This window comes from Polypterus senegalus, chromosome 5, assembly GCF_016835505.1.
Source record: "Polypterus senegalus isolate Bchr_013 chromosome 5, ASM1683550v1, whole genome shotgun sequence".
NCBI lineage: Eukaryota > Metazoa > Chordata > Cladistia > Polypteriformes > Polypteridae > Polypterus > Polypterus senegalus.
In genome coordinates, this window is record NC_053158.1 from 206,693,671 (window position 1) to 206,714,449 (window position 20,779).

The 20,779-nt window shown below is 37.8% G+C and overlaps 1 protein-coding gene across 4 annotated transcripts; it reads left to right on the forward strand.

Moving 5' to 3' along the window:
* The first annotated feature begins 96 nt into the window (after positions 1–96).
* On the forward strand, positions 97–19,703 carry tfap2a (transcription factor AP-2 alpha). 4 transcript variants are annotated; one of them, XM_039754030.1, is made up of 7 exons: positions 97–218; positions 8,009–8,416; positions 10,434–10,485; positions 13,237–13,462; positions 14,763–14,881; positions 17,357–17,498; positions 18,059–19,703. In XM_039754030.1, the coding sequence occupies exons 1-7, from the start codon at positions 186–188 to the stop codon at positions 18,345–18,347; spliced, it is 1,269 nt and encodes a 422-aa protein (XP_039609964.1). In that variant the 5' UTR covers positions 97–185; the 3' UTR covers positions 18,348–19,703. The 4 variants fall into 4 exon arrangements, with proteins under 4 accessions (XP_039609964.1, XP_039609967.1, XP_039609963.1 ...); XM_039754033.1 differs by lacking the exon at positions 97–218 and adding an exon at positions 4,679–4,879; XM_039754029.1 differs by lacking the exon at positions 97–218 and adding an exon at positions 5,777–6,372.
* Positions 19,704–20,779: the final 1,076 nt, after the last annotated feature.

Here is a 20,779-nt window from a genome sequence, read left to right on the forward strand (position 1 = left end):
TGCTGCTCGGTCCGACTGACACATTCTTCTCGAAGTGCGCATGCGCACTCGGGTGGCACCCTTCTTTTTATGACCAGGTGAGATGTTCCTGTGCAGGTAAACGGAGAAATTGTGTAAGAGATCAGAGGGATCACTGAGGCCACACAGTGCATGATCAGTACAGTAGAGTATAGAGCAGCGAGAAAATGTCAATACTTGCAAAAATGGGAGATTGGCAGGTACGTGCCTTTTAATTACAGTGGATTCAAGAGGATTTGTTGTGCAAATACTTCAGTAATTATCGACGCTCTGTTGCTTTGGAGGGGATGTTAAATATAGGTGCTGTATTCTCTCTCTTTTGTGAGCATGGTTGATTGTTACACTTCGGCGACTGCCAACGTTTATCACTTCTCACTTTCAAGGCATAATGAGGCCATTTTCACAAATCTGCTTTGCAAGTCGTAGGTATTGACAACACAAAGCTGTTGTATTAACTCATTTAAGAAACGACGAGTCGGCCTCATTCCTAAATGTGCTAAGCAGCACAAGTTTACTTTAACGAGAACCCTTAGTGAATTGACGGTCATTAATCGTCACGCACCAGGTAAACGTCGAACCCACGTAACCACCCCCAAAAAAAACACCGTCGGCTGCAGGGAGTCCATTCAGTCAGAATCCGGGAGTCAGCACGCCTTCGTGTTTGTGGCCAACGAAGTGACCGCCGCAGGTTTCAACCCAGCAAGACGAAGTACGCAAAATACAAGAGGGAGTGCGCGGGCGGGCACGGGGGGCTACGTGAAGTACAAGACAAAAGGCCGTTTACCTTAAAAACAGAAGACAGGAATGGCCGGACGGAACCACCGATAGATAGATAGATAGATAGATAGATAGATAGATAGATAGATAGATAGATAGATAGATAGATAGATAGATAGAGGAAAGACGTTATGTTAAAGATATGTAATAAACGCAAAGAGAATACTACATCATATATTTGTTTGTATTTTCCAATTTGATCTAAATTCTTCACTTGGGGCGATCGATTTTGTACCCTTGGCCCGTCACAATTGTTCCCAAACAGTCCCCCAGGGTGTTATTTGCTCGGTTAAGTTGATCTGTTTAATGATTCACATTCCTATATTTACATTTAGATACATTAATAGGCACTTTAGGTATATACACAAAAATATTAAAACACTGCATTAGATAGATAGATAGATAGATAGATAGATAGATAGATAGATAGATAGATAGATGAAAACCGTTTTTATGTTTGTAAGTAAACAGCACAGCGATCTTAGCTACTCTGAAATGACTCGTTATTGAACTATTTGGCAGTTCGTTCCTTTGTGAATGATTTGGATCCCCGTCTTCTGTTAAGATCAAAATGGGCTCAGCATGGATTGCTTTATAAACATTTTGAGGCATAGTTCAGCGGTAAAAATTTTACAAATAAATTCACAGTGAAGGTGGCAGGTGATTTTGAACAATATATGCGTTTTAACTTTCACGCTGGCAAACACAGAAAAGTGAAACTTTGCGTAGTCCTTGTAGACTTAGATATTTTTCTCGTTAAGTAATTCTGTAGTGAGGAAAAAAGGCTATTTGTATGTTCAGTAAAAATATCTGTGTAGCAATCTATTGACCTATTGTATCATATATACATACATTTATTCACACACACACACATACTATATATATATATATATATATATATATATATATATATATATATATATATATATATATATATATATATATATATATATATATGAGAGAGAGAGAGAGAGAGAGAGAGAGAGAGATCTACAAATCTGTGTATCTATTTCTCTACACAAAATATATAATCTCTTGCTCTACTGTTATATATTTACAATATTTCTATCAATTTACGCAGTATATACCTATCAATATATCAATCTATTAGGCTATTTTAGGGTGTATATTTATGTGATGATAGTAATCTATCCATCTAAATACATATTGCACTATTGATATAGACTATAAAATAGATAGATAGATAGATAGATAGATAGATAGATAGATAGATAGATAGATAGATAGATAGATAGATAGTCACTATATAACAGATAATCTCTTTCTATCTGTTTTCTAGTTCCTTTCACTCTATGTTAATAATATAACAGATAATCTATATTTCTATCTATCTATCTATCTATCTATCTATCTATCTATCTACGACTAGCTAGTTATCCGTACATTTCTCTGTTCAAACACATGTAAATGTCTGCCTCTATATGTAGGCTGCGCTGCATTGCTGAAGTCTCGCCAAGTCATTTTTGCCCTAAAACTCTTTGCTCATTTTAAAGTGTCACTTAACTTGCTCTCGCTACTGTCACAGCTCTTCCTCCTTCTAACTCGACCACTGCTGACACAGACAGCCCCCTCCCCATTAATGACAGTAATTATGTCCTATAGTGATACTACCAGTAGAGTCCGGATTACTATAACTGAACTTTTTTTTTTCCTTTTTTTTTTTGCTGTAAATGCACAAAACACGAACCCCTTTACGGAGATGCTCTTAACGAGAGTGTTTTCCTAACCCTTCAAGTTTTTCTTCCATTTTGATTTTTCTTGATTAATGTCTTTTGTGCAGCATACGTGTGCGCAGTGAGGGAATGAAAGGAGTTCAGGAGTGGAAGGTTGCACGCCCAATGTCTTCTCTGAATTAGTGAGTGGACTTTGTACAAAACACTTTAAATGGTTCCTGTTCTAAGAGGTGGCAGGATAATTTTTTTTAAGTAATTTTGGAAGAAGTAAATCAAGATAGAAAGCTTTTCGGTCTTTCACTTAGTTGCGTTCAAGTCTTATGCACAACTAAATCCGCGGGACCCGGCCGGAGAGCCTTTGCCTTTGCCAGGTGTACCTGGCGGCCTCGGTTTATTTTCGTGTGTTTCACCGCACACTTCATTCCAATACATACCATTCTACGGTGCCTCACTACGTTACAGTACACAAGAGCCGCTCGCCTTCTTTTTCTTTCATTCTTTCTTTTTATATTGTTTGGTAGATTTTGTGAACACTAAATTGTCATTTGTTCCAGTGTACCAGATGGCCTTTTACACTTTCAGATAGCGATCTTTATTTCGTGAAGGAAAATAAAGAGAAGAAGAGCGAAGGCTGACATGTAAAACAACAGGTCCTGGCGTTACCCCACCAAAAATGCTAATGGAGCTCAAAGCCGGACAACGCCTAGCAGTGGCGGCCGCTCACTCCGAGAGACCATCCCAGGGTGCCGGCTGCATTTAATGAGCACTCGTTCTTCTAGGACGCCTTTCAGATTTAAAGTTGTTATTTTTGTTGTGTTAATTATTCACGTTAAAGACTCTGCCTCGCCTGACTTGAGCTTGACGATGACCCTCAATAGTAAACGAGAAGCTAAATGACTAATGAACAGTAGCCGACACAATCGCCATGGACGCCGTTCTAAGCCCAGTGTGGGTAAACCAACAGTTTACTTTTGATATTTAAAGGCGCACGTGTGGCGTGGGGAGGTGAAAATCACATTTGATCTCATTTAATTGTGGAGGTGGCGGAATGAGGACCGCAGCAGAGCAATTTATTAAGAAGCGCGCTTAAGCGGAGGGTCGATTAGCGTTGCCGAGTATCAGTAAAGTATAATAAGCTGAATACGCGCCATCATAACAGACACAAATGCAACGCTCTCGTAAAACACGTCCTTCTCTAAAATAGCACTTGTTTATTGAAGCAAGAACTACATTAATGAATAATCACCACAGGAATAAAATATACTTTAAACGTTTTCAAAATGATAATAACGGCTTATTGTTATTTGTACGCGACTGGAAAATTGAGAAGCTTGCCTCATTTAACGCAAAATTATTAATAATCACAACAAGTAATACGATACACAATAAATAAAATAGGAAAATCTGAAACTCATTTGAATTTAAACAGATTTGCCTTTCATTTAGCAGAAGGCGGACAAATGGATTTTATGATTAGGCAGTGTTTATTTATTTATTTATTTTTATTATTAAGTTGATGAAGATGCCTTTTTATCTTCAACTAGAAAATGTAACACTTTTTGATGCATTGCAGGGATAGCTTGTGACATTCAATCGCGAGATCATCCAGTGCTCGGTATTTATTTGTTTGTCTGTTTTAATACGCGGAGCTTTTATGATAAACTGCGACGGTTTGAGGTCAGCACGGAATAACGGATGACGGTTACAGTCTGCCTAAACATGCAGCAGACCCTCGCTGTTCATTTCTTGTCACAGATAGTGCCCAGAGATGTGTGGTCCTTATGTGATGTGGTCTGATGTGCATCGGGGGTAATTGAGAAAGCAATGCCGCGCGTCTGTGCGTGTGTGACACTGACGATCAGATTATAGCGGATAATCCGGTGGAATTCATAGAAACCACCATTAAGAACACGCACTTTTTATTCAACAAACATGTGTATTTTTTAATCACATAACTGCCCGGTCGCTTTATTATTATTATTATTATTATTATTATTATTATTATTATTATTATTATTATTATTATTATTTCATATCTGGGGTGGCTTTTCAAAATGATGCTGAAAGGGGTGCACCTGTGACCACTGGCGTTGGCTCTGTGGGAATCACAGTCGAGACTCTGCAGATATGCTAATGAGGGTATCACAGTGTTATTATAGTCGTGAGCAACGTCTACCACTTCGGCCATTAGAGGGAGATCTCAGAGCGCAGACACGAGCGAGCGCAGAAAATCAGCCTGGCTGTGCAGCGGCAGCGGCAGTGGCGGCGACAGCAAAACACACAGCAGCCACTTTACAAAACACGAGGAAGGGACCGTGAAGTGCCGCCACGAGCGACCCATGAAAATGCTCTGGAAATTAACGGATAATATTAAGTACGAAGACTGCGAGGTAAGCGAACGGTCATCACAAATGACTCGGGTGGAGCAGGACATCCAACTACAGACGAAATAGCGTTTGGTTTAAAAAAAAAAAAAAGAAAAGAAAAAGAAAAGGTTATTTTGATTGCTCAAACGACTACATTATTATTATTATTATTATTATTATTTAAGTTCGTTTTGATTAAACGTTTTGCATTTTGATGATTAATGTTTTAATCTACATAAGCAAAAACAACGGATTAATACAATTAAAAAACGGATTATGTTTGCAATTTTTACCACTTCAACCCCATCTGCATCTTCATTTAAACTTTAAATGCAAATTCAATCAACTGTTTTAAAATACCGTTTAATTATATTGTCTGCAAAAAAATAAAATAAATAAATATATACATATTAAACGAATTAAAATGGAAATATTTGTCAGCGAGCTAAGCAAAACTTCTTATTTGCCTTTACAGGGAGTGGATTAAATAAATGTAAAATTAAGGCGATGCAAATAACTAGTGAAGCTCTCGGTGTAAAGCAGTCCGTTTAATAGGGAATAATTCTGAATTCGTGCAGGACACTGAAGAACAGAACAAAACTGGACACTTATTTTTATTTATTTATTTTTTCTCGGCACTCCATTATTTACCCACATGGCATATTTAATGTCTAATCAGGAGGTGCTAACATTTAAGTAAAGCTCGGTGCCAACGTAAAGCAGCTTTGAGTCCAAATCACGGATTTTGACGGCGTGCTTGTTAAGATCAGGACTTTTCACAGACGTGAGGGCGGCTCGCGCATGGACATGCATATGCAGCCCAAAGTTTAAGGAGCTCGCTTCTGAGAACAGGAAACCGTGATTGTTGTTATTATAAGCCTATTCAGTCAGCAGATATGGAAAGCGTGCAATATTTTGGGAGTTGTTTAGGAGTTGCACAGCCAGTCAGACGGGTTTGCGCCAGGAGCTGGGAAGACCACGCAGACGAGAGGCTAGAAGGGACGGTTCTGGGCTGCTTTCACTTTCTTCATGCTTGGATTCGTTTTACCGGCCTTGTTTGATTTGTTAAATACAACTCTACAGTGTTATGAGTAACCGCTGGTGTGAGTACTGGGCCAGCAAGTCAAGTTAAAACGATAAAAAAGGGGGCATTCATTGTTTGGGCTGAGAGGTAGAGCGGGAGTGAGGGAGAAAAGGAGGAAAGTCAGCCCAGGCTTTCGGAAGAAGTTAACAGCGTGTGCGGAAACGAATGAGTCCTCTGGAGCTTTTCTACACTGCACGGCTAAAATTTTGAAAAAAAAGGAAAGGGAGAGAAAAAAAAAGTGTCGAGTCACTTTTAACACACCGAGCAAATGGATCAGACGGCCAGCGAAGCGCATAGAGACACGAGGCTCGGATCTCCTGAAGCGGAGACGAAAAGCACGGGGCCGGCCAGCGCGGAGAGCCTCTCTCCGAACGACAAAACGGTGCCACTCGAGATGCCCCTCGTCTTTGGCGGATTTTCGCAAGAATCGGAGGTGCCTATTGTTTCCTTCATTTTCTGTCTCTCTCTCTTTCTCTCTCCCTCTGTGTGTTGATGTCCACCCTCCCTTCGTCTCCCTCTCTCATTCTGTTTTTCTTTCACTTTTGAGTGCCCTGGAACCTTTTAAAATGTCCCCCCTTCTCTGTGATTCGTCAGACGCAGAAGAATGTCCCTTCTTTTTGTCTCCCTCGCCCCCACCTCTCTCTCTCTCTCTCTCGCTCTCTCTCGCTCTCTCTCTCTCCATCTCTGATTAGATACACTGATTCTTTATTCAATGGACGTCATTTAGGAGAGACTCTGCCTTGAGTTGCTTCCTCGCTTCACGCTCGATTTCCGACCATTCTTCCCATATTAAGTATTCGTGTAATATTAATAGTCATGAATATCTGCTATTAGGGGTCCAGGGGAAGAAACGGCTCTGCACTATTATGAACTCAAACGAGGTAGCTGCTCTGTGACAGAGCCAACAAGAAAAGGATACCAGGAATAAAGGATACAAGAAACTTTAAACACACCGAGAATAAAAAAAAAAAAAAAAAAATACGAATAATAAAAAAAACTACAACAACCAAATGACGGGCTTCAGGATTGTCTCCAAATTCTAATGGATTATTGTACTTTCGTTGTGCAAATGATTCCTTCGTGGTTTTCTCTTTTGAAATCCTAAGCTAAAGCTGGGCATTTTGATTTTTTTTTTCCAATCTATTTCCGTGTTTCCATATATATATATATATATATATATATATAGTTGTATATATATATATATATTGAAATATATAGCCTATATATATATTTCAATTATCTCATTTCACGCCTTGAATTGTCCGATTCGCTTCGCAGATGTTAGTGCACAGTTTTTCAGCTATGGTAAGTTCCAATTTTCTATCTTTTTGTACCTTTATTTGCAGCATTGTTATTATGTATTAAAAAATGACAACGAGAAAACCGATATTAATAAAAAAAAAATATCCAGTTTGTATTCGCATGACATGGCTTACCAAGAGTGTGTAGAAAGAATTGTATTCGCTTAAGACTGGACGTGCCGTTTTCTGAATGTGTGTGCAGCCTTTGAATTTTTTCAAACGCAAATCGGAATTTGGATTTTCTCTCCAATATTTTTTGACGCGTAATGACATAACTCTGATAACGTTAAATAAAAGACATTTAAGAAGACCAAGCCTTTGCTGTAATAATTGTTATCGTGCAGAAGACCTCTGCTTCGTTTTATGTGTAGATGTGCTCCTTTTGTTAAATTCTCTAAAATCGTTCCAGGTTTTTTTTTATGTGCAGCCTGTCTATATATATGCAGGCAATAACTTGTGTGTATATATATATATATATATATATATATATATATATATATATATATATATATATATATATATATATATATATATATATATATATTTGTTTTCAAGTATAGTTAAATTCTAATGCATCTGAGAAGTTCAGAATTATAAAATTAAAAAAAGAGTAACATTTCACCCTCCACGACTCCAAATTGGATTAAAATGGTTTGTGATGTTTTGCCGTTTTAAGAATTCTATCAAAAACATCAAAGTGTATTTGTGCCAATTACGGCGCTGATGTGACTTATTTTTATGTTGATCTTCTGCAATTTTGTTTGTCAGGATCGTCACGATGGCACCGGCAACGGGACGGCGAGGTTACCTCAGCTGGGGACCGTGGGCCAGTCCCCCTACACCAGCGCTCCTCCGCTTTCTCACACTCCAAACTCCGACTTCCAGCCTCCCTACTTCCCACCGCCTTATCAACCGATCTACCCTCAATCCCAGGACCCTTACTCTCATGTCAACGACCACTACTCCCTCAACAGCATCCACGCCCAGCCGCAGCCGCAGCACCCCGGCTGGCCAGGACAGCGGACGAGTCAGGAGGCCAGTTTACTGCACCAACACCGCGGGCTACCTCACCAGCTGTGCAGGGATTACCGACGACCGGAGGTCCTGCTCCCCGACTCTGGGCTGGTCGAGTCCATCCCAATTCACCATGGAATACACTCCTTGGAAGACGTGCAGGTATGGATGCCACGCACCAGCATGTCCCCCGATCCCAAACATTTCTCGGGTTGATTTTGGAAGATGCAGCAGGTTAAAATTCCTCTTGTGCTTTAAATGGCAATGGAAGTTTTAATGAACAGAACACAAGGTAGGGCTTAAATATATTTTACTTGAATTAATTCGCAGGTCAACAAGCAGGTAATCATTTTGTGACACACACATGCAAGGGGTTTACCAGCATGTTAAAGTGGGGACCACCGGCGCATTTCGAAGGATTCAAAACAAAAATGTCACTTAAAAAAAAAATCACTTTCAAAATTCTGCTAGCAGGGGCAGCTCCAGCTTTTCATATCTGATCAATAATTCCGCTATCAACCTTCATAATGAAGCTTTGAATTTAGAAAATGGCCAGAAATGCCTCTGAAAAGACACATAATAACAAGAACGTTAGAAATCTGAAAATTGAGGGGAGACCGAGCTCGTATGTTATATAAAAATTAACGTGTTATATTTAACAAATTGTTAAATATTACTACTATTGCTATAACAATAACAACAAGAACAGCAATAATAATAATAATAATAATAATAATAATAATAATAATAATAATAATAATAATAATAAATTGCCGTTTGACTAAATCTATTTGGATCTGTAGGAATGGCCCGGTTTCCTAATCATATAGAGAAACCGGACACACGTTCTTAGTTTAATTTCAACCTTCCTTAATTTCCTATCTTTATAACTTTCAAAGAAGAATATGATTTTTCTTTTTATTAACTTGTCACAGCCCTAAATACAAATATGCAAATAGTGCCTGCTTTTGCATTTTCTGTTACTGTTTTCTGTATGTAAATCTGTGCCTAAGCGCCGTCGTTTTGCAGAAAGACCGTTTGAAAACGGCGGTGAAAGGCTTTTAAAAAAAAAAAAAACCCGGACACAGAAAGCAAAATAGGAAAAAATAAAAAGAATGTAAATAAGAAAGAAAGCTCGGCAGAAATGACCCTCATGTCGCACACGCGTCTGGTCGAGAAGCTGAGCTCGATGCCCATAATGCGAGCACTCAGGTACATAAATGTGTACAATGGGGGGGATCTTTATTTCACGTATACTTCTATAATGTAAACGGATTCAGACGCGTCTGTCTGCACGCATTTACACGCACGCACACTTCTTAAGGATTCTGTTGGCATCTTGTGCTTTTTATACCCGTGGCTGAACCCCGAGCAGACTTGAGGAGTTTGTATTAAAACGAGTCTGTTGAAAGACATCTGAACACGCTGGCGTTTGGAATGCTGCAATTATCATTATAAAAAAAGAAAGAAAGAAAGTCGTTGTGCTTATTGTTAATGAAATATTAGGTGTTTGGAGTGAGCTTTACAAATGCTCTGCTTTTCTTGTGTTTTCCACCTCGCGCCGCGCTGCTTGCGCCCCGTAGCTGAGCGCTTTTGAACATAAACGCTTCTCAGTGGCTTTGCTATTCCTTTCCTTGTTTTAATTAAGTTCGCATTGAAAAGCACTTTAGGCAAGTCACAGATGTGAGGATGGAGTATAATAAAAGCTGTACTGGAGCAGGTTAGCACAATCCACCAGGAATCATAGAGATCAGTCACAATTAGCACGAACATAAATTTAAGGCACAGAGGGTTTTTATTTATTTATTTTTTTTTTTTTGAGAAGTGCAGGAGTCCCGTTTTCGGTGCTCTTTCCATTGTTTAAAATAGCAGCAGACGTATTCTTTCTGTTCTTGTTATTTTCATAACGGGGGAGGGGTGGGGGGGTGGGGTGGGGGTTTGTATTATTCTACTTCACCACTGAAAAACGATGAAGTTATCTGAATATTATCAAAGTAACACCAGCGCTAATGTTTAAACATTGTGTGACGTTTAATATTTCATTTAAACTGAACAATACATTCCCAAAATTATTAAATGATATTCACACCCAGATAACTTTTTTTTTTTTTTAATGCACTGACAGTTGTTCTTCAAATGAATTCTGCCATTAACATTGTTCAATTATATTCTGTTACAGCATGTTGACGATCAAGGCATTAACATCCCAGACCAAACTGTAATTAAGAAAGGTAAGTTATTTCCCTCGGAATACCAAACGTGTTTCTACATGATGAAGGCGATCCATGAGGCTCTCTGCGAGTCCTAAACTCTCAAAATACGGGCCAGCCAGGCAGCGTTAGAAAAGACAGATGTGCGCATAAATATTCAGCCAAACAAAAGCAGAATTTGTTTGAGCTTCGCCAGAATAGTGGCGCGCTGTTATGTGGTACACAAAATATGTTTAGCAAAGAAATAAATCAACTGTTTAGAGGACGCCGAGTGGAAGGCTTAGATGTGGAAGATTCGAATGTTCTGCGGCATTCTTTACACGGACTGGCCGGAGAAGAGCTAGACGTGTACGGGAAGGCATTTGAAACGGAGGCTCCGCATTCTTTTCAAGCTCCCTTTCTCCTGACTAGGAATAAAATGTAACGACTCATTGTTCTGGCGATGGTTACACCATTTCACAGTGTATAACAAACGTACGAAATTATTTTGGATGTGTAATTTCCGATTATCTATTATACAGGAGAGACACACAGAGAGAAAGGCAGAGAGAGAGAGAAAGAAAAGGACACCTTTCTTTTTTTAATGGACCGAGCAGACACTTTTTAACTCCTGTTATGTATGGCAATAAAACAGCGCAGTCTGTCATTCTCGATGAAGGAAGGACACAACGTTGAAACGATGTTGCAACTCTTAAACCAAACCTGTGTACACGAGCAAGTTTATTGTTTAATTTTTTCCCCCGCGTAGAGCTTTTGTCAAGTCAAATTAAATGTGCGGAGAATAAATCTTAAGAGATGCTCTTTCCACGTCGACATGATAATTGGCTCTTATATTAGTAATCTCAAGAGTTCGTTTAACTCCTATTGTCTCTATTAGCCTCCCCTGAGCTATTAATGTCACAAGTGATCTATCCAAAAGTGATAGTCCCTTTGTCTTAGGATATCCTCACCAGGACGTACATTCATAAAATACCAATATTACTGGGTCTGACTTGAAAATGCCGAATAATAGATAGATAGATAGATAGATAGATAGATAGATAGATAGATAGATAGATAGATATGAAGGCCACCATATAATACATACTGTAGCTACATAGATATGAACACCTATCGAACGTACTTTAAACTGCATCATATTCAGTTTATGCATATTATGCAGTATTATTATTCTATGACAGATAGATCCTGTACAGATTGCACGTTTTAGTACTCTAAGATTATTATTATTATTATTATTATTATTATTATTATTTGATAAAACCATGTATGTGTCTTTGGTAAAAGGCGCTGTGTTATCGCCGAACACTTCCGTGTTGCTGGTTTTCTTTTTGTCTGTGTGTGTGTGTGTGAGTGTGTATGTGTGTGCGTATAATTACAAATTCATTCCATGTCACGGGTTTGACTTTTCAATCTTCAAAAAATGTTACTTATTGTGCTTTCTGCTTCTGTCACAAGAATTGTTCTTTAACATTAAAAATGAATGATTAGTTAGGATTGCATGCTGGTCGTCTGTTAGGACTGAGGTGGCCTTTTTTCATTTTTCTCTTTCTTTCTTTCTTTCTTTCTTTCTTTCTTTCTTTCTTTCTTTCTTTCTATAATGTATCATTTTATAATGCCATGTGCCAGGGCTATCTGCAGATGAAGCTGGCATTTCATTAGGGTTTGGAAAAAAAGAAGTGTGTCACATTTGTCTCTCTTAAATCAAGCGCATATTGTGTTTTACTTTTAAATTATACTTACTTTGCATGGACATTACTGAATAACACTGCACACAAAATTTCAAAGTAAAGCGGATCTGTTCAGCTTTATTACAAGCCGATGTTGCAGTGCCTAACATGGCATTATTATACAGGTTTCTACCATTTTATCTGTAAAACATGATGTGTTCTTATCGATTAGTTGATATCGGACACTGGTGTGAACAGCATGGATACCACATGTAGGAGAAGAACAGAAATTACGGTAATCGTCTCTGCAAAAAAAAAAAAAAAAGCATAAACCTGATAGACAAACATACCTGTTTAATTAGACGCAATTTAACTAACTGTTATTGGTCTAAATAGAAAAGGTTCTTCTTGGAACCTTCATATGGATCTTTTTTTTAGGATGGTTCCCCTATGGCACCGTTCTCATGAAACCTTTAATATATTATTCAATACATGAGTATTTTTGTAGATAGATAGATAGATAGATAGATAGATAGATAGATAGATAGATAGATAGATAGATAGATTCAGTAATAATATACGCTGCACACAGAGCCAGTCCCTTTGTCTTCGTATATCCTCACCAAGACATAAATGCATAGACTAGCAGTGTGTGTTGAATGGATCTGCCAAATAATACAGACAAATAGAAAGATGTTCCGCGTTTTTTTCATTCACAAACACGGATCAGTGCTCAAGTTACAAGTAGCCAAATATTGCATTATGTAAGCCACATGACGGATTGTCTTCAGGATGTGGAAATGCAGATTCGCACTCAGATTTTTATCGTTCAAAAATACAGATGTGATCTGTCACTTGCAGGAGACATAGGACGCGTTAAAGAAGGGATCCCGGAGCTTGGCATGCCACTGTCTGTGTTTTCGTTGTAATTTATTGTTGGTTGGACTGTGTTAAGTTATGTTGTGTTGTGCTGTGGCTGTTACTGTATAGTGCAGCGCACGTCTCTGTACAGTCGTCTTCCCGCCGCCCGACAGTCACGCCCCCTTTTGTTTCCACACACCCAAAACGAGCGATCGGCTAATTCTTTTGTGCTCTTTCGCAGGTCCCGTGTCAGTGTCCAAAAACAGCGCAGTGTCCGCCGTCCCGGTCAACAAGGACGGGCTCTTCGGTGGTGTGGTAAACCCAAACGAGGTGTTCTGTTCAGTTCCGGGTCGACTCTCCCTGCTCAGCTCCACATCAAAGTACAAGGTCACCGTGGCGGAAGTGCAGAGACGCCTCTCGCCGCCTGAGTGCCTCAACGCGTCTCTGCTGGGTGGAGTTCTCAGAAGGTAAGACACGTTCGAGGTGCTGCATGGTGGGCTGCAGCAGGACTTGCTTTCTGTGGCTGAGTTGGACGATATCATTTAAAATATATAAAGAAACAAACAACAACAACAGCAATAATAATAATAATAATAATAATAATAATAAAATAGTTTCCTTACAAAAGCTGTTTCCTTGCTTTGCCTAGCGCTGCTGATATAAGCTCTTGCCCCCTGCTTGCCTGAGTTAAGTTATGTAATGTTGGTGAATGTTAACATTACCAGCACCACCAACACCAATAATAATAATAATAATAATAATAATAATAATAATAATAATAATAATAATTTTCCCAGCACAGCTGAAATAAGCCATATATGTTAAATTATATATGTTGGTGAATGTGAATAATACCAACACCACCACCAACAACAAAAAGAATAATTAATAATACATGTATTTATTTAGCGCCTTTCCCATGCTAATGCGTGCATGTGATATAGAGGAGTCATGCAATACTACTACTACTGCTAATAATTATCTACAATCCAATTGTTTAGGAAACCAATTCTAGACGAGGTTTATACTAAATTCTCATATTGACTCATATCAAATCAAATTAAATTTGCCAGTAAATCTAACAAGCACACTATTTTCAGAGTTCTATTATTATTATTATTATTATTATTATTATTATTATTATTATTATTATTATTGCAAAACTCTCATGTGCCACCTGCATGTAAAAGCCAAGGTGTTATATAATAAATGTATTATAACTATTATTATTTTTATTACAAATCTTTTTTCACTGTGAAATGCGCTATGTAAATCAATTCTATTATTATTATTATTATTATTATTATTATTATTATTATTACATATACATTTTTTGGTGACAGAGTAGGTTAAGGTGTTTATCCTGAGGCAATTCTTTAAGACGATATAAGACAAATAAATCGCAGCTTTTGGAGCGCCTTATATGAATTTAAGAAAGCCTTATCCATCCACTATATATTGCCTTTCATATCTGTCATTACTTATTACTTGGCCGATGCTTTTATCCAAGGTGACTAACATTTGAGATGCAGTTGGTCGTTTTTTTATCTTTTAAATTGAAGCACACATGCAGGTTGACGTGACTTGCTCCTGGTCACACACGGTCTTAGTAGCCGGACTTGAACCCACAGCTTCAGGGTTTGCAGTCCAAAGCCTTAACCACTAGGGCACCCTTTACTTAATGTTATATGTGTTATTCATTCTGGAAGTAGAATCCTTTCTCAGAATAGAATTCCTCGTTTAAAATGTTTACTATTGAACTTTCAGGGCTAAATCGAAAAACGGTGGAAGATCCTTACGAGAAAAACTGGACAAGATCGGTTTAAATCTGCCCGCCGGAAGACGAAAAGCTGCCAACGTTACCCTTCTGACGTCACTAGTAGAAGGTAAGGTGCACCTTATTAAATATCGAAATTGCTTAAACTGTGCTACCTGCTTTTGAGTTTCATGAACAGCATATCCGAGTATTATTTAGTATCCCAGGTATCATTCGAGCAAACAAAAGCGATTGAACTGACGGATTATACAACAAATCATTTCACATAGGCGAGATATACTTAAAATTATTTATAACCAAGAAGTCTGCCAGCCTGTCTTATTCTGTCCAAGATAAGGTCGGGATTACTGATGCTGAGGAAGCACGAGCGAGAACAAATGCAATTTAAATTACAATACTGTTACATTAAAGAGGCGTTTTGAAGCAAAGTGTATCTTATAAGTTTTTGAGTTTTGAACACAGTAATATTTGTCTTCTTAACTGTTAACCTGAATGCACACACACGCAAACGAGAGGAAATAATGCTGTAAATCCACACCCACGGAGAGTAAATGCCTTCTGTCACTTGCAGTGGCATTTGGTGAGGAGGCATTAAAGGTGAAAACGTGAGTTGATTCATCGGTGCCAGTTAATCATCTCGCTGTAAATGTTAAGCACAATATTCATTCTTCTTTATTGCTCTACTGGCCTAGACCTTTTTTTTTTTTCTTTCTTTCTTTCTTTTTTTTTTAATAGTATTCGGTTATTTTGTGATGGGACAGTTATTTTCTGGAGTGCTTTTATTGTTTATGATCTTCTCCATTTTATGGAAACGAGTTACTGGGCTCGGGCTTTGAAGCACTAATTGGCGCATGCGTTCTTCCGGAGCGGCAGCTAATGGCAGGAAGCCCTGCAGTAAAACCCAACTGGTTCAGGAAATTAAAACCAAAGACTTGAAAAATCAACAAAAACAGGCCGGCATGCACAGATAGGGGCCGGCAGTTCCCAGATAAAGAAAATCAAAAGGAATAAACATATAAATTAACATACATTAATTTATTAATTAAGAACGGGATTAATATTTTTCAATGGTTTCGTATAATAAAATGTAGTACTACTACTGTTATACCACTACTATTACTAAGAATAAGAACGCTGCTGATCCGGAGATGATTAGAGTTCTATCTATCTATCTATCTATCTATCTATCTATCTATCTATCTATCTATCTATCTATCTATCTATCTATCTATATTATGCCTTTCATATTAATCTTTTTATTATATAGTGCATTTCTTATCTACTGCAGTGGGCTGGTGCCCTGCCTGGGGGTTTACTTCCTGCCTTGCACTCTGTGTTGGCTGGGATTGGCTCCAGCAGACCCCTGTGACCTTGTAGTTAGGATGTAGTGGGTTGGATAATGGATAGATTTCTTATCTATCTATCTATCTATCTATCTATCTATCTATCTATCTACCTATCTATCTATCTATCTATCTATCTATTATATAGTGTCTTTCATATCTATCTATCTATCTATCTATCTATCTATCTATCTATCTATCTATCTATCTATCTATCTATCTATCTATCTATCTATCCTATCTATCTATCTATCTATCTATCTATCTATCTATCTATCTATCTAGCTATCTATCTATCTATCATATAATGCCTTTAATATCTATCTATCTATCTATCTATCTATCTATCTATCTATCTATCTATCTATCTATCTATAGTGCCTTTCTTATCTATCTATCTATCTATCTATCTATCTATCTAGCTATCTATCTATCTATCTATCTATATCTATCTATCTATCTATCTATCTATCTATCTATCTATCTATCTATCTATCTATCTATCTATCTATCTATCTATCATATAATGCCTTTAATATCTATCTATCTATTTTCTGCCTAAAAAATGAAGGTGCTGCAATGGTTCTTCAGATCGGTGCCATAGGTGGACCATTTTTGGATTAAAGACCAATCCACATGGAGTGTCCATAGTGATGTTTATTTTTTTATTCATTCATTTATTTATTTATTGAGATCATGATTAGATAATAGCAGATTTATAAAATACACTTGCGTCCTGATTTTGAAAGACTCTTGCTGTATACAACCATGCAGGCCCAGTTCAGGTTTTCTTGGTCTGTTGTGCTCTGCTCCATTGCCTACCATATAATAAAGATTTTTTTCCACATTTTAGCAACCTTTCAAAGCCTTAAGAACCAACTTCATATTCTAAGAGCCCTTCCCAGAATGAAACACTTCTTTATCAAGCGAGAATTCTCTGAAGTAGCACGCTTTTTAGAAGGTCTATTTTGTGAATCTGCCTGTAATGAATGTTCACGGCCATTTCCACCTTCTTGCACAGCTCTGGCACCTTATGTTATATTCACGTGCCGTTAAGTGTAATAACTATAAAGAAGGAAGCTATTCGCATTTCCCTGAGAAACGTTGTTTCGCGCAACTTCCTACGTGATTGTGTTTGGCTATGCAAATGAGCTGAACCCTGTCAAAGTGCAAATGTGCTGTGATTAGCAGTTTGCGACCCTGCTGCCACCACACATTTTCTCTCTGTTTTGCCCTCCTAGGAGAAGCAGTCCATCTTGCTCGAGATTTTGGTTACGTTTGTGAAACAGAATTCCCGGCCAAGGCGGTGGCTGAGTATGTAAACCGTCAACACAGCGATCCCAACGAACAAGTCCAAAGGAAGAACATGCTGTTGGCTACAAAGTAAGTGGAAGATTTTGTCACCCTGCTGTCGTTATGAAAAGCACTTTGCACAGTCAAGATGTGCGCCCAGCGTGTTTATAGCACGTCGAAAAGTACGTTTCAATGTTAATTATTCATCAACACTTTGATATTCAGACACGTCTCTTTTTTAAGAAATGAGCCTTTTTTTGAAAATGTAAAATAAAAGGTGAAAAGTAATTTGAATTCGTACGGATGTGCGGTTTAGATGGTGTTAATTTTTTTTTTTTTTTACTGCGCAGAAATGAAAAGCTTAAGCAAAGGTAGAAATGAGACTTTCAATAAATTAACTAGAAATGAAATGACGATGATGATGATTATTATTATTGTTGTTGATGATGTTGTGGTGCTAACTTTATGTATAAACGCCTTTCAGTCACGTTAGCACCTCATTATTTTTAAGCTCACCGTATGCATGTCTGACGTCGTCCACCAGAGGATCTTTTCAATGGTGGACTTGACAATCCCCAGAATAGTCATCTCATTAGCTCCCCCGGTTCCTGTTCCCGCAGTCCTAACGTCCTTTTCCTTAACCTTTTCAGACAAATCTGCAAAGAATTCACAGACCTGCTTTCTCAGGATCGATCTCCTTTGGGAAATTCGCGGCCGCAGCCGATCTTGGAGCCTGGAATCCAAAGTTGTTTGACCCACTTCAGCTTAATTTCTCACGGCTTCGGGACCCCCGCCATGTGCGCAGCAGTCACGGCGTTGCAGAACTATCTTACCGAGGCTATCAAAGCCATGGACAAAATGTACCTCAACAATAACCCCAACAGTCATACAGACAACAGTACCAAAAGTGGAGATAAAGACGAAAAACACAGAAAGTGACCCGTTTTTACGGACATAGAAATATGAACCTATAAATATATATATTGAGCTAAACGACTCGCCGATTCCCCAGCTCACGATTTTACAGAACTCTTTTTATTCTGCACCGTCTTTGGAGTCCCAGGGAATGAATGGATCAACATAATATGACTGATCATTTTCTACAGAAACAATAAATAAATAAATAAATAAATAAATAAAGACACACTTGGAAGGACAGAAAGAGAATCGAGCATGGAGGCATCGAATTAAAGCGCAAAAAGGAGAAACACAAACGGCCTCGGAAGTTCTGGTGGCTCTTTTTGTTTTTTTTTTTTTTTTATTTTTTATTTTTTTCGGACTGAGTTTCGGCCTCCATTATATAACTCACATAAAGATTGTAGCCATATAAGCAGAAGGTAAAGAGGATGCATTTTTATCAGTATTGTGAATAAACTTGAAAACAAAACAAAACAAAACAAAAAGTCGAAAGAGTTCCATGTCATGACTTCAATTGTAGACTTTTCCCTTACAAGGTAAAGCAACCAACTTGAACTTTTCTTTCAACACGGTTCAGAGTTTATTAATATAAGGGAATCAGTGTTCTTGTATGTAAATATTTATTTATGTGTAATTTAATGGGAATTGTAAATATGGTGCGTCTGTTGAAACCTTTTTTTTTATTTATCTGGTGATCTCGTTTGCCTTCTGTTTTAGTGGGTTTTAAATATTCGGTTACTTCTTCATGTGGTTTTTAACGTATTAGAAATTAAAAAAAAAAAAGGTTTGGGGGGTCTTTCTCTAGGATAAAATAATTTTAGCCCTCTTGTAGCATGTTGAGGCGACCTTGAAGCAAGTGAACAAATTCAATAGAAATTCAACTTGAGTTTTATTTCTATTGAGAATAATGATGATGATGATGATGATGGTGATGGTGATGATGATGATTCCATAACCTTCATAGTGAAATGAGCAAAAAAGATAGACCCTGAAAAAAAAAATAATCTGAAGTGTTTTGTGGTTTTTCTAAGGACCCTTCTGTGTGTTTGCTAAGCATTATAACTTACACCTATTGTTTGGTTGTTTTGTTTTTTTTTTGTTTGTTTTTTTTTTTATTCCCCCCATCAGAGAACATCAGAGCAATAAACTGATATTGTCTTCAGGAGAATACTAAGAATACGTTTAGGAGTTTTAATTTCTTGCTTTAAAAAGGACTTCACTACGTTTGGGACCATCTGATAATCCTGTATGTCCAATGTCCAGATTGGAAGCCGTTTTAGCTGTTATTGTATAGAGCTGTGCTGGCAATAGTTCCCATGCCTGTCAATGTATCATAGTCCTTTGTTGCCCAGATAAATAAATATTTGATACGCTTTATGTCGATTTTTTTTAATTCAGTGGCTGTCTGTACCCGGGCGTATTTTCGTTCTTGGCAGTATTTTTTATTCAGTATGGTTACAGTAATTGAGTTTAACTCTCCCTTGACAATTGCTCCTTGCAATAAGCAGCTGAACCCATTGTTTCCCTCAAGTATAATAAAAACTTACTTTCAAGTTGGAGTTCAGAGAAGGGGATCATTCACATATTCCACTGAGCTTTTAGTGAGAGGAATGACGCCACGAAACAAAGTGCCGAGCTTAGATTTGAAAGAATCCTTATCATGAAAAGGGATCAGGTAATGGCCCTCTCCCTTAGGTAAAATCATGTAGAAATTTCACTCGTGTCCTGTTAAATAGAGAGGAAGGCCAATTCAGTAGATAGATAGATAGAGTAAAAGTAACTATATAATAGATAGATAGATAGATAGATAGATAGATGTGAAAGGCACTATATGAATGACAGACTGATAGGCTGTTACTGAAAATTAATAAGAAAAGCAAACTGCTTAGTAAAAGATGCGCTTCCGTAAATGTTCAGAGGTCAGTAAGTGCGCCTTAGAAAAATGTAGATTTTGCAGCAGAATTCCTTGTTTTATTCGTATTTGTTAAAGATTAATTGGTCTGGTAACGAGAATTTATTTAATTTAAACCGGAGAGAGAGAGAGAGAGAGAGAGAGAGAGAGAGAGAGAGAGACTCCATTGAATGTCACGATACGCACGACATGCAGTTTGCTCGAGGCATGGCGCATGCGCACGTCTCGCAGTCGAGCGCGCATTAATGTAATTTTACTGGCCTTGGCAAATGTCTTTAACTCTGCCATTTAGCATTTTTTAAAACGGTTATTCTTTTAAGTCACATTTATCCCCCTTTTTGAACCAATACGTGTAGCAAATAAATTATTATTAGATTGTGATCTTTTAAAATCATTCAGTCAGTTAGCAGTACTCACCATCGCTGTCTCTTAACTTGGAGTAATTAATTTTATTTTCGTCGTTTAATTTCAAGCCTTGCATTGGGCCATTTTATAAATGTTCTTTTTCCTTCATGTGATGTTAGTGAAACGAAGGATGATT

Coding starts and splice junctions, on each gene's coding strand:
- tfap2a (XM_039754029.1), top strand. CDS start 6,208: ATGGATCAGACGGCCAGCGAAGCGCATAGAGACACGAGGCTCGGATCT. Junction 8,417..10,433: donor ACTCCTTGGAAGACGTGCAG/GTATGGATGCCA, acceptor ATTCTGTTACAG/CATGTTGACGATCAAGGCAT. Junction 13,463..14,762: donor CTGGGTGGAGTTCTCAGAAG/GTAAGACACGTT, acceptor TTGAACTTTCAG/GGCTAAATCGAAAAACGGTG.